This window comes from Lepus europaeus, chromosome 7, assembly GCF_033115175.1.
Source record: "Lepus europaeus isolate LE1 chromosome 7, mLepTim1.pri, whole genome shotgun sequence".
In the NCBI taxonomy this organism is placed as follows: Eukaryota; Metazoa; Chordata; class Mammalia; order Lagomorpha; family Leporidae; genus Lepus; species Lepus europaeus.
Genome location: NC_084833.1, coordinates 15,863,955 through 15,876,904, shown reverse-complemented (window position 1 = coordinate 15,876,904; position 12,950 = coordinate 15,863,955). Strand labels below are relative to the sequence as shown.

At 38.8% G+C, this 12,950-nt stretch overlaps 2 protein-coding genes across 2 annotated transcripts; both read left to right on the top strand.

The window, feature by feature from the left end:
- Nucleotides 1-2,451: 2,451 nt before the first annotated feature.
- LOC133763663 (olfactory receptor 5L1-like) lies at nt 2,452-3,387 on the top strand. The gene has a single exon (XM_062197459.1). It carries the CDS (start codon nt 2,452-2,454, stop codon nt 3,385-3,387), a length of 936 nt encoding a protein of 311 aa, XP_062053443.1.
- Nucleotides 3,388-10,830: 7,443 nt separating this feature from the next.
- LOC133764284 (olfactory receptor 5L1-like) lies at nt 10,831-11,766 on the top strand. Its single transcript, XM_062197957.1, has one exon. It carries the CDS (start codon nt 10,831-10,833, stop codon nt 11,764-11,766), a length of 936 nt encoding a protein of 311 aa, XP_062053941.1.
- The last annotated feature ends 1,184 nt before the right edge of the window (nt 11,767-12,950 follow it).

The following is a 12,950-nucleotide window of genomic DNA, read 5'->3' as shown; positions in this document are numbered from 1 at the left end:
AACTTCAAGGAATACATTGAATAACAGTGGTGAAAATGGGCATCCTTGTCTGGTTCAGAACTTAGTGGAAATACTTCCAACTATTTCACATTCAATATGATGCTGGCTGCCAATACCTGGAGAAAGGATAGTCTGTTCAGCTAATGGTGCTGGGAAAACTGGATCTCCACATAGAGAAGTATGACATAAGATCCCTACCTTACATATTATACAAAAATCAACTCACAATAGATCAATGATCTACATAAATGATCTGATATCACTAACTTACTAGAACAGAACACTGGGGAAACTCTTCAAGACATTGGCATAGACAAATATTTCTTAGAAAAGACCCCAGAAACACAGGAAATCAAAGCAATGATAGACAAATGGGGAACACCAAGATTATAAGCTTCCGCACTGTAAAGAAAACACTCAGTGAAGTGAATTAATTAGCCATTGACAGACTAGAGAAAATACTTGCAAGCTATGAAACTGATAAAGGATTAATATCTAGAATCTATAAAGAGGTCAAGAAATTCAGTAACAATAAAATTTTAAAAATCCAGTTAAGAAACGGACAAAGGAGTTGAAAAGACATTTTTAAAGAAGAAATTCAAATGGTCAACACATACACACACATACACACACACACAGAACAGGATCATTAGCCATCAGGGAAATGTAAGTAAAAATGAAAATGTGGTTTCACCTCATACACGTTTGAATGGCTCTCCTACAGAAATCAGAAAACAACTCATGCTGGTGAGGATGTGAGAAAAAAGTTCCTGCGTCCACTGTTGGTGGAAAATCTGGCTAGCACAGCCATTGTGGAAGACAATATGGAGTTTCCTCAGAAAGATGAAAACAGATCTATCATGTGACCCAGCCATCACACTCTTGGGAATTACCCAAATGAAATGAAATCAGCATATGGAACAGTTATCTGTATCTCCATGTTTACTGAAGATCAATTCACAATAACTAAGATATGGAATCAACACAGATGCCCATCAAGTGATGACTAGATTAAGAAAATATACATATATAGTATGAAATATGACTCAGCTTTAAAAAAGAAGGAAATATTGTTTTTCACAACAAAATGGATGCAACTATAATCCATTATTCTTACTGAAATAAATCAGTCCCCAAAAAACAAATATTTTATATTTTGTCTAATCTGTGGTAACCATGAGAGCACAAGAATATAATGCACAGTTATTTGCATTGCAATTGTGCATAAAATTAGTGCTATGCATAAACTGCTGAGAGGAAATGGCTTACAGACAAAATGAACTTAACCAATATCTTATAACCACACAGGGTATATTTAGAATGAAATCATGAAAAACTAATTGACCAAAAAAATTGTATATGAGTGAAGTGATCATTTATTCATTCAATTATTGTTTGCAGTTATTGTGTATATTCCCACTAAACTTGGATCCTTTTAATTTTTACTTGTTCCATTTCCTATTCAATGAGGCATTATACCCCCTTTTTTTTTTTTTTACTGTAATTTATCTTTAAATTATTTTCTTAAAAACTAAACAAAGAAAAAAGGTAGAAGGAAGGATGGAGGAGAGCAGTTAGGAGAGGAATATCATTATATATATTTTTTTGACAGGCAGAGTGGACAATGAGAGAGGGAGACAGAGAGAAAGGTCTTCCTTTGCTGTTGGTTCACCCTCCAATGGCCGCTGCAGCCAGCGCGCTGCGGCCAGCGCACCGCGCTGATCCGAAGGCAGGAGCCAGGTGCTTCTCCTGGTCTCCCATGTGGGTGCAGGGCCCAAGCACTTGGGCCATCTTCCACTGCACTCCCTGGCCACAGCAGAGAGCTGGCCTGGAAGAGGGGCAACCAGGACAGAATCCAGTGCCCCAACCAGGACTAGAACCTGGTGTGCCGGCGCCGCAAGGCAGAGGATTAGCCTGTTGAGCTGTGGCGCCGACCTATCATTATATTCTTACTGTTATCTACAAACCATAGTGGACCTGCTAAAATTAAAATTAAAAAATTAAAAAGGAAACATTTGCTGAGTTATAAATTGTGCCAAAAATTCTAAAGATAAAAAGGGTGTTTTATCAGTTTTGCTACAATCTTTGTCAAACTTTAAAAAAAATTATATATTTTTAAATATTAATGATTTTTCATGATCTCTGAATGAAACTCTGGGCTTTTTGGAGAATGAATGCAAAAGGTAAGTTTATAAAAAAATGACCCAAAATTTTGAGATAAAAGCATTGTTTTTTCATTATAGGCATTTTCATGAAACTTTGCCACTCTTGTACAATATCAACATTTTGCCTGTTTTTTGTGTTAAAAATATCCTGTTTATATACTAGAAAAATTAACTAATTTACTTCTCCTTTTGTCTTATTTTAGGAGAGTGTCTAAACTAAATTTTAGATCATAAAATGGAGGGTAAACTTTAGATTTCTATTGTAGCTAACGTATAAAGTGGGAACATGGTTGAGGAAAACTGCACCGCGGTGACAGAGTTCATTCTCCTGGGATTATCAGACATTCCTGAGTTGAGGGTCTTTCTCTTCCTGGTGTTTCTTCTCATCTATGGAGTCACGGTTTTGGCCAACCTGGGCATGACTGCACTGATCCAAGCCAGCTCTCAGCTTCACACTCCCATGTACTTTTTCCTCAGCCATTTATCCTTCGTGGATTTCTGTTACTCCTCAACCATTGTGCCAAAGATGCTGACAAATATCTTCAACAAGGACAAAACCATCTCCTTCTTGGGATGCATGGTGCAATTCTATTTGTTTTGCACATGTGTGGTCACTGAGGTCTTCCTGCTGGCGGTGATGGCCTATGACCGCTTTGTGGCCATCTGTAACCCCCTGCTGTACATGGTCATCATGTGTCAGAAGCTCTGTGTGGAGCTGGTTTCTGGCTGCTACCTCTGTGCTTCACTGTGTTCTCTGATCCACTTGTGCTTAGTTTTTAAGATCCCATCTTATAGGTCAAATGTGATTAATCACTTCTTCTGCGATCTACCCCCTCTCTTAAGTCTTGCTTGTGAGGATGTCACTATGAATGAGCTGCTTTTGTTCACTGTGGCCACATTCAATGAGTCGATTACTATTGTGGTCATCCTCACCTCCTATTTGTTCATTCTCATCACCATCCTGAGGATGCGCTCTGCAGAAGGAAGACGCAAAGCCTTTTCCACCTGTGCCTCTCACCTCACAGCTATTGTTGTTTTCCATGGTACAATCCTCTCCATTTATTGCTGGCCCAGTTCAGGCAACAGTGAGGATATTGGCAAAGTGTCCTCTGTGTTCTACACAGTAGTGATTCCCATGCTGAACCCCTTGATCTATAGCCTGAGGAACAAGGATGTGAAGGAAGCTTTCAGGAAACTGGTGGGCTCCAGGCTATGTCTCTAGGGAATATTTTCTTATCAGGATTCCAAGTTGAGACAGAGGAGGGGTCGTGAGGTACACTGTAGTGTTGATGTGAACAATAAGAAGCTCAGTAAGTAAAGGGTGAGTTGTAGTCACTCTTCTTCATGCCTTTTTAGTATGTAAGTGTACATTTGAACACATTTCCAAGTTTGAAGCCCATTTCTTTGCTTTTATTCAACACATCAATACAGCTGATTGTGGTATTTAGGCACACATGTTTAGTTTCCTCTACAACACTCATGAGTCTCATGAAACCCTCCCAAAGTCACACTTCATTTCAGTATCTACCATAGAAACAATGCTTCTCTTCAAAACAGAACTGCTGTTGTGCTGTTGTGTTGTAATGAAGATCGCAGTGTAGTCCAACAGTGTATGCCCTGAATGAGGGTTTCATACAGGTATGCAGTCTCTTACTGTTCTATTTTGTTCCTTCATGGTCACTTATTTTATTTTCTAGATATTAGATTTTGTAGTTGTTTTTTCAGTTTCTAGTGTTCTTTAAAGTTTCGATCCTACATTTTTTGATAAATGGGGAATATTAACAATAATGACACACACAAAGGTCTCTGAATAAACCCTGGAATATAACGAGTTCCGCTTCATTCTGTCTCTCCTCTCCTGACCTCATAACTACTTCAGAACAGTTGTTGAAGAACAGCATTTCTGACTCATCTTCATTCTAACTCTTTGTCGTTATGGGTGAAGAGCTATCTGAAACTTGCAAGAGGATTTGTCACATCTCTTCATCTTCCTTGCATATGTTTTCTTGAAATGACCTCTTGTCCCCATTTTTTCCATGTAAATAAACCACATCCCTTCATTCAGTCCTTATTCACATGCATACTGATGCTTTATTTGTAGTTCTGTTATGATTTATGTCAATTCAAAAGTTCCATACACTTGTTGAAATCAAGCTTATCTCCTTGGATCTATAGAGTGTTGGAAAACTTACAGATTTGAGTTTATGAAAACAAGAATGATGCTTTTATCTTGATTCTTAATTAGGTGAATAGTACCTACTTCAACTCCAGTCATCCTCCATTTTGACAAATAACTTCATGGACTTTCGTTGAGATTAAATTTTCAAAATACTTATGTACTCACTGACACTGAGAAAATACTTACTCTGTGTACAAATGAAGCCATGAAGTGAAGAGTTATTTAGTCATTTTTCTGGTTTACCATAAATGGAACGTGACAAGTTCTCATTATGTTTCTTTTTTATTAGATGAGTGAATATGTAAGTACTGGTGAATTAATGATATGGAATTAATAAATGAGTTTAGAGCACTATAGGAGCTGTTAAGAATTTTGAATTGGCTCTGCATTATCCTACAGTATCATAAGATTTCTATTAATGGTGTTCACTCAAGAAAACAAATCCCCCCTTGGCCGGTGCCACGGCTCACTAGGCTAATCCTCCGCCTGTGGAGCTGGCACTCCAGGTTCTAATCCTGGTTGGGGCGCCAGATTCTGTCCCGGGTGCTCCTCTTCCAGTCCAGCTCTCTGCTGTGGCCCAGGAAGGCAGTGGAGGATGACCTAAGTGCTTGGGCCCTGCACCCGCATGGGAGACCAGGAGAAAGTACCTGGCTCCCGGTTTTGGATCCATGCAGCGTGCCAGCCATAGCGGCCACTTGGGGGGTGAACCAATGAAGGAAGAACTTTCTCTCCGTCTCTCTCTCTCTCACTGTCTAACTCTGCCTGTCCAAAAAAATCCCCAGAAAGATTTAATATAAGAAATGTTAGGTATTAGAGGACTGAAGGAATATACAGATTTATTACTTGAAGGACTGTTAACAGCAGGATGTAGCCATGGCTTTTGATGTTGGTGATCAATAGGAAAGAATCACTATCAGTCAGAACCTCAGAGTTAAGAAGACCCACTCCATTCAGCTGCTTTTAATCTGCTGGAGAAGACACACAGCTCTCAGGGTTTCTGTGCCTCTGACACTAGGTCAGGATTTAGCACTTTTCAGGCATTGCTGATTGCCTTCATAAAGGGCAAAGGGGACCATGCCAGTGCTACTCCTACTTCTGAAGAAAGCATCATAAGTAATTAAAAGACGGCATTAAATATTTTGTACCTGGATTCACAACAATGGAAAACTAAAAGTGTAGCTATTCCCTTGTTTTCCCTTCTTTCTTTCTTATCTTTTTTCTTTCCCTACCTCCTCTTTTCTTTCTACCCATTGGCAAAATTGAATAGGAAGCCAGCAAAAAAGGGAATCAGAAGAATGCAGTTGGATAGTCTCCAGGCACTATCATAGCACAAAGAACAGGAGAGTGAATGAGTAAATGAGACAAGAGGCCACAACCCAGCTACTGAAGTACTTGCAATATATGAGCAAGAATGATTCTTTTTACTGCTTCTCATATCACCGAATTGTTTTGTGAATCTTTACTATTTTAAAGATTTATTTAATTATTTGAAAGACAGAGTTACAGATTAAGAGGGTGAGTCAGAGAGGGAGATCTTCCATCTGCTCACTCATTCCTCAAATGGACACGAGGCTGGGGCTGGGACTGGGCCAGGCAGGAGCCAGGAGCCAGGAGCCAGGAGTATTCTTCTGGCTCTCCCACATGAGTGAAGCAGCCTGAGAAATTGTGCCATCCTCTGTTGCTTTTCCTGGTGCATTAGCAGGGAGCTGGATTGGGAGTTCAGCATCTGGGACTTGAACCAGCACCCATATGGAATGCCAGGTGTGGCAGGTATGGCTTTACCCACTACCCTCTATCTTAACACCTAATTGTGTTAATTAATTAATTAATTAATAATTAATTGCTTAATTATATAGATACAACTGATTCTAGCTACCATTTGTAAACCAAATGCAGCATAAATTGTTGGTCAATCTTTAAAGTCAAGTTTAGGAAGCTTCCATGGTGCAAATAATATGGCAAAACTAATACTTTCTCCACAATTTTGATAAAGTAAGGAAACTTATATTTTCCTTGGTTGTTCATGGAAAATACTGTGAAAACACTATGCACTGATTTCAAAACAACTTTGCACCAAGACAAAGATATCTGGTAACTCAATTTTTCCAGAAAGCTTTGGAATATTCTCACATTAACGTTGATGAAACATTACAACTTCTCTTACAAATATAGTAATTGTCCAGTAAGTGTGAACTCTTGTTAAAAGTCTTTTGAGGGGCCAATATGTGGCACAATGGATTAAGCCCCTTTCTCTGCAATGCCAACATCATATGCAGGTTCCAGTTCAAGTCCTGACTGTTCTAATTCTGATCCATCTCCCTGCTGGAAAGCAGTGAAAGATGGCTCAAGTCTTTATGACCCTGCACTCACATTTGAGACCTGGATGGAGTTTCAGGCTCCCAAATTCTGCCTAGGCAAACCCACACTGTTGTGGCCACCTGGGGAATGAAACAGCAAATGGTAGATCTTTCTCTTAGTCTCTCCCTCTATAAGTCTCTCCCTCTCACTTGTAATCTACCTTTCAAATAAAATAAATAAATAAACATATTTAAACATATTTTCTTTTCTTTTTTTTTTTGACAGGCAGAGTGGATCTTCCTTTTTGCCGTTGGTTCACCCTCCAATGGCCGCTGCGGCCGGCGCATCTCACTGATCTGAAGCCAGGAGCCAGGTGCTTCTCCTGGTGTCCCATGCGGGTGCAGGGCCCAAGCACTTGGGCCATCCTCCACTGCACTTCCGGGCCATAGCAGAGAGCTGGCCTGGAAGAGGGGCAACCAGGATAGAATCCGGCACCCCAACCGGGACTAGAACCCGGTGTGCTGGCGCTGCAAGGCGGAGGATTAGCCTATTGAGCCATGGCGCCGGCCCATATTTTCAAAAAGAGTCTTTTAACCACCAGGTTCTGATTTTGAAGGAATCTGATAGAGGATTTATATAATCAGCCTTGTCAGAAATCAGGGGATTTGGTTATATTATGAGATAAGGAAGGTTCTTGGCACCAATTCATGTTGTTCCAGAATGACAGTGTGAGCCATGGCTCAGATACTCAACTTCAGTTTATAGAATTCCATAATAAACCATAAAACATGGAAGGAGACATTGTAGATTTTAAATAACTATTTCCCTGGCCGGCGCTGTGGCTAAACAGGCTAATCCTCCACCTTGCGGCGCCAGCACACTGGGTTCTAGTCCCGGTGGGGCGCTGGATTCTATCCGGTTGCCCCTCTTCCAGGCCAGCTCTCTGCTATGGCCCGGGAAGGCAGTGGAGGATGGCCCAAGTCCTTGGGCCCTGCACCCGCATTCGAGACCAGGAGAAGCACCTGGCTCCTGGCTTCGGATCAGCACGATGCGCCAGCCGCAGCGGCCATTGGAGGGTGAACCAACGGCAAAAAGAAGACCTTTCTCTCTCTCTCTCTCTCTCACTATCCACTCTCCTGTCAAAAAACAAACAAACAAAAAAACTTTCCCACATATAGGTAATTTTTAGAAAGCCTGATGATACTCCACAGAGACTAATTATTTTTGAGTCTTAGATCACATATATTGTAGTTCAATATTTAGTTATGTTGTTGTAATTTAGAGGTTAATTATTTCACATTAGGGGCCTATTTCCCAGGAGCTTAAATTACGTGATAAGTGTCTAACTGTAGACTCTATACATCAGCATCTTCAGCATGAAGGAGTGAATGTCTGTACCTCAGGTTTGTACATGAGAACTAGACTCTCGATACTTCAACATTGAAATGAATGTATTTGCCAAGCAAAAAGTAATTACAAAGATGAGTCTAACGTTTTTCTTTTCTAAATAGAGACTGTCCCTCTACTTTTACTCTTAAAAATGATTTTCTACTTTTTTTTAGTTTAAGATATTTTTTTAAGAAAAAAATTTTCTCTCTAATATAAAAACCTGGATGCATTTGTAAAAAACAGAGTAAACAAAATTATAGACTTTTTGATTCCCTGTCTCCTCTTCTCTCATTTTTCCACACCAACTTCCTTTATGAAAACCTATAATGACCAAAGAATAACTCCTAATTGTCTCTTTGGTCCTGTTAGTTGAGTTAATGTACCTGTAGGCAGGTCATATGGAGTGAGAACTTGTGATTTTTTTTTAAGATTTATTCATTTATTTGAAAGTCAGAGTTACACAGAGAGAGGAGAGGCATAGAGAGAGAGAAAAGTCTTCCATCTGCTGGTTCACTTCCCAGATGGCCACAGCGGCAGGAGCAGTGCTGACCTGAAGCCAGGAGCCGGGAACTTCTTCTGGGCTTCCCACATGGGTGCAGGAGCCCAAGGAGTTGGGCCATTTTCTACTGCTTTCCCAGGCCATAGCAGAGAGCTGGATCGGAAGTGGAGCAGTCAAGACTTGAACCAGCACCCATATGGGACACTGGCACTGCAGGCAGCATCTTGATGTGGCATGCCACAGCACCAGCCTCCCTTGAACTTTTTATTCTCACTAAAGGAGATGAATTGTTTGGATGCAGTTTAGATTCATAGGTTATTGTCTTTTTACCAGCATACAATATTGCAAACAAAAAATGCCAAGAAAATTTTCTCCCTATCCAAGCAAATGTGCCACCTTTTTTAGGATTGGGATCAGATGATGAGAGACCAGCCCTGAATTCGAGACCATAATTTGTTGTCATTTCTTAAAAATTAGTTGAATATTGTTGGCAGGTGGTGTTGGTGGGGCAGGTTTTATAATGTCCCCTGAACTGACCAACAATCCTGATGCTGAAAAATGAAAAGCAGGTGCCGTACAATAATGAAAGAGTTTAGGTAACTCACATATGGGATTCCAGATGGAGGTGGTAGGTGCTGCAGGTATGGCGGCAGCAAGGCTTGCTCTGCTTCTTCCACAGAATAGTCAAGGTGCAGAGATTTTACACCTCTACAAACCTTAGGGATCTGGGGGTAGGAACGTGAGTCACAGCATCCTTTATCATTCTTTAGGAATGGCCCTTTCAGTATCTTATTGGGGTGACCCAACTTAACAGAAAGTCTCCTGATAGCATTTACACTTTATGGCTGGAGAGAAGTTCCAGTTAGGACAACAGGTGGTCCACTTCCTTCTGTGAGAGAGGGAGACCCAATCTTGTGGCACTATGGTTTGTTGTCACAAAGATATGGAGAAAATACCAAGTTGTATTGCTGGTCCAGGATGTCTCACTCAATTTTCCTCTCAACCTATTATTGAAGCCATGTAAAATTGTTCAACTTCTGTGTGTCTTTAACTTAAGGGAAAAGCCTGGGTGACAGTTGGTCCTAAACAAACAACTTAACCACTTTCTAAATCAAACTTTTCATAAGTTTGTAAAGTTTCCATCTACTTGTATTTTAGTGTACATTCATATTACAGGAATGTGCCCCAATAAATCATAACATGTAATATATATGTATGTATACAGATTTCTATATATACATTTAATTTATATCTACATGAATACACTAAATATAACATGGATATCTACTTTTTAAAATTAATAATTCCAAAAACATAATAAAATAATAGAAATAAAATAATAAAAAATAGAAATAAGAAAAACAAAATAATTTTCTACCAAAATGCGGTGCACTGTGGTTTAACATTTCATCCACATTTCACAGGTTTTTTAAATTGTGAATTTCAAACAAAGCTGCAATGTACCTCTTAGCATAGTTTTTCATAGCTATTTCAATATATTGTTTATCACATTAGGAAGACTAAAATAGCTTAATAAATAATTTTTCATTTATTGCAATTCAGAATTTGCACAAATGTTATCTAATAGCTTTTGCAAAATGAATTATACAAACTTTCCATTTCTCTGAGTCATTGTAGACCTTCATAATTATTATTATATTGAATTAAATTTCTTAAATAATTTAATAACTAAAAAGTACAAATTCCACTGTATGTTTTAACTCTTCCTTTTTATTTCATATAATTACAGATTTGAAAGGAATATATGAATATTGAAGCAATTTGTCCTGTAAAGAATTGTAGAAAACATGGTTTTCTGCAAATTAGCACTATGGGTGGATTGAACAACAGCAGGGTAGCACATATCATATACTATCAGAGTAGCTACTAGTATGTGTGGGCAGAAACTATTAACATTTTCAGGAAAGTGATTAATTTGCAAGTGACATGAAATAATGTCACTGAATCAATTTCTACATCCATCAAACTATCCAAATTAATTGATCATGTTAATTCTGCCATGGAATGAAGTGTTTATGAATCATCCAATATTATTGATGGATCAGAAATCAATTTTACCTCTAAGATCCACTGAAATATTTCACATTTTCAATTATCATAACCATTGTTTAACATTTGGGAAACAATGACAATTGTGCTTCTCTTATGCTTCATACATACATTGCATTTGAAATTAATTTTTTTTCTGAAATTAGCCAACAACAACTGTTTTCACTTTTGTTCTCATCTCAGAAACAGCAAGAAATGTATTTGATGTCCCTGGTCTGATTATAGTTACAATGGATGAGAAGAATTGCACTGTTGTGACAGAGTTCATTCTCTTGGGGTTGTCAGATGTGCCTGAGCTGAGACTGTTTCTCCTCCTGGTGTTCCTTCTCATCTATGGAGTCACGGTTCTGGCCAACCTGGGCATGATTGCACTGATTCAGATCAGCTCTCAACTTCACACTCCCATGTACTTTTTCCTCACTCAATTGTCCTTTGTGGATTTCTGTTACTCCTCAATCATTGTGCCGAAGATGCTGGCTAATATCTTAACCAAGGACAAAAGCATCTCCTTCCTGGGATGCATGGTACAGTTCTATTTATTTTGTACTTTTGCAGTCACTGAGGTCTTCCTGCTTGCAGTGATGGCCTATGACCGCTTTGTGGCCATCTGTAACCCCCTGCTATACATGATTGCCATGCCTCAGAAGCTCTGTGTGGAGATGGTGTCTGGTTGCTATCTCTGTGGAACCGTTTGTTCTCTGATTCACTTGTGTTTGGCTCTTGAGATCCCATCCTACAGATCAAATGTGATTAACCACTTTTTCTGCGATCTACCCCCTCTCTTAAGTCTTGCTTGCTCTAATGTCAGCATGAATGAGGTATTATTGTTCACAGTGGTCACTTTCAATGAGATCATTACTATTGTGGTCATCTTCACCTCCTACTTGTTCATTCTCATCACCATCCTGAGGATGCGCTCTGCAGAGGGAAGACGCAAAGCCTTTTCCACCTGTGCTTCCCACTTCACAGTCATCATCATCTTCCACGGAACAATCCTTTTCATTTATTGTCAGCCTACTTCTGGCAGTAGCCTGGATATTGACAAAGTGACCACTGTATTCTACACGATAGTGATTCCCATGCTGAATCCTCTGATCTATAGCTTGAGGAACAAAGATGTGAAAGATGCTCTCAGAAAAGTGGTGGGCTCCAAAATATTTTCTTAGAGAATATTATTAGTAGTACTTGGGACTGGAAAAATGAGTGAGGGGGGAATAGATGGGCTGAAAATTTGGAGTAAAAAGAATCCTCAGAAACTAGATAGTTATGTGTCTTTTGTTTCACTTATGTTTGTGTATCTACAATGAAAAATAATTAGATTAAGCATTCTCAAAATTTGTATTGTAGTTATTTGCTGTTTACAATCTGTAGTGCTTTAAACTGATATGGTTAATAACACTGTCAAAATGCAAATGATTATTTTATTATAATCTTTAAAAGTTTAATCAATAACATACATGATTCATACTTTCAACTAAATTTATGAAAATGCACTTTTCAAAAAATTAATTTCTGATATTTTACATTGAAGAACACTCCTGGATCTAATGGCTTATACAGAGAGTAACAATCTAAAATTTCCACATATACTGTTATTTGCTTATTTCATGTTTCCTTTATTACTATGTTGCAGTTAATGCAGCGTACACTGCTTTTGGGACTTTAGATACTGTCTAAATTGAAAAATGGGGACAATACTAATTATTTCAAAAATGTTGGAAAATACATTATGTGCAAAGAGCTTGGAAGAAGTTAGATGCATAATTTCCAGCAGAGAGCTGCATCTGAAGAGGAGCAACTGGGACACAAAGTAGAGTCCACATGGGATGCCAGTGCTGCAGGTGGAGGCTTAGCCCACTGTGTCACAGAGCCAGCCCCCACATTGACATTTAAAATTCCACAGAAAAGAAACATTGTTAGTTAAGCAATGGCATAATGCAATCTGTACTGTTAATTCTGAGGTATATTCAATTACAGATGTTTTAATAGATACATGTATGTCTTAGAATAGATTAAATGTGATACAAATCAAGTTACTATTTTTTTTAGAATTCTATCTTCAAATAAACAATAATTCTATCATCAAATAAACAATAATTCAGTCCATATTATTGTAAATTTTGTTTATGTTTAAAGGATTTATTTTGAATTCAGAGTGAAAGAAAGGGAGAAAGAGAAGAGAGAGAGAGAGAGAGCATATCTTGTATTGGCTAGTTCCTTCCCCAAATGATTGCAATATCTGGGGCTAGATCAGGCTGAACACAGGAGCCAGGTGCTCCATCTGAGTCTCCCACATAGGTGGTTAGAGACTAAAGTTGTTGAGCCAACACCCACTAACCACCAGGTTGCA

Bases quoted from the DNA above. Each gene is read 5' to 3' on its own strand.
- LOC133764284 (XM_062197957.1), top strand. From the start codon at position 10,831: ATGGATGAGAAGAATTGCACTGTTGTGACAGAGTTCATTCTCTTGGGG.
- LOC133763663 (XM_062197459.1), top strand. From the start codon at position 2,452: ATGGTTGAGGAAAACTGCACCGCGGTGACAGAGTTCATTCTCCTGGGA.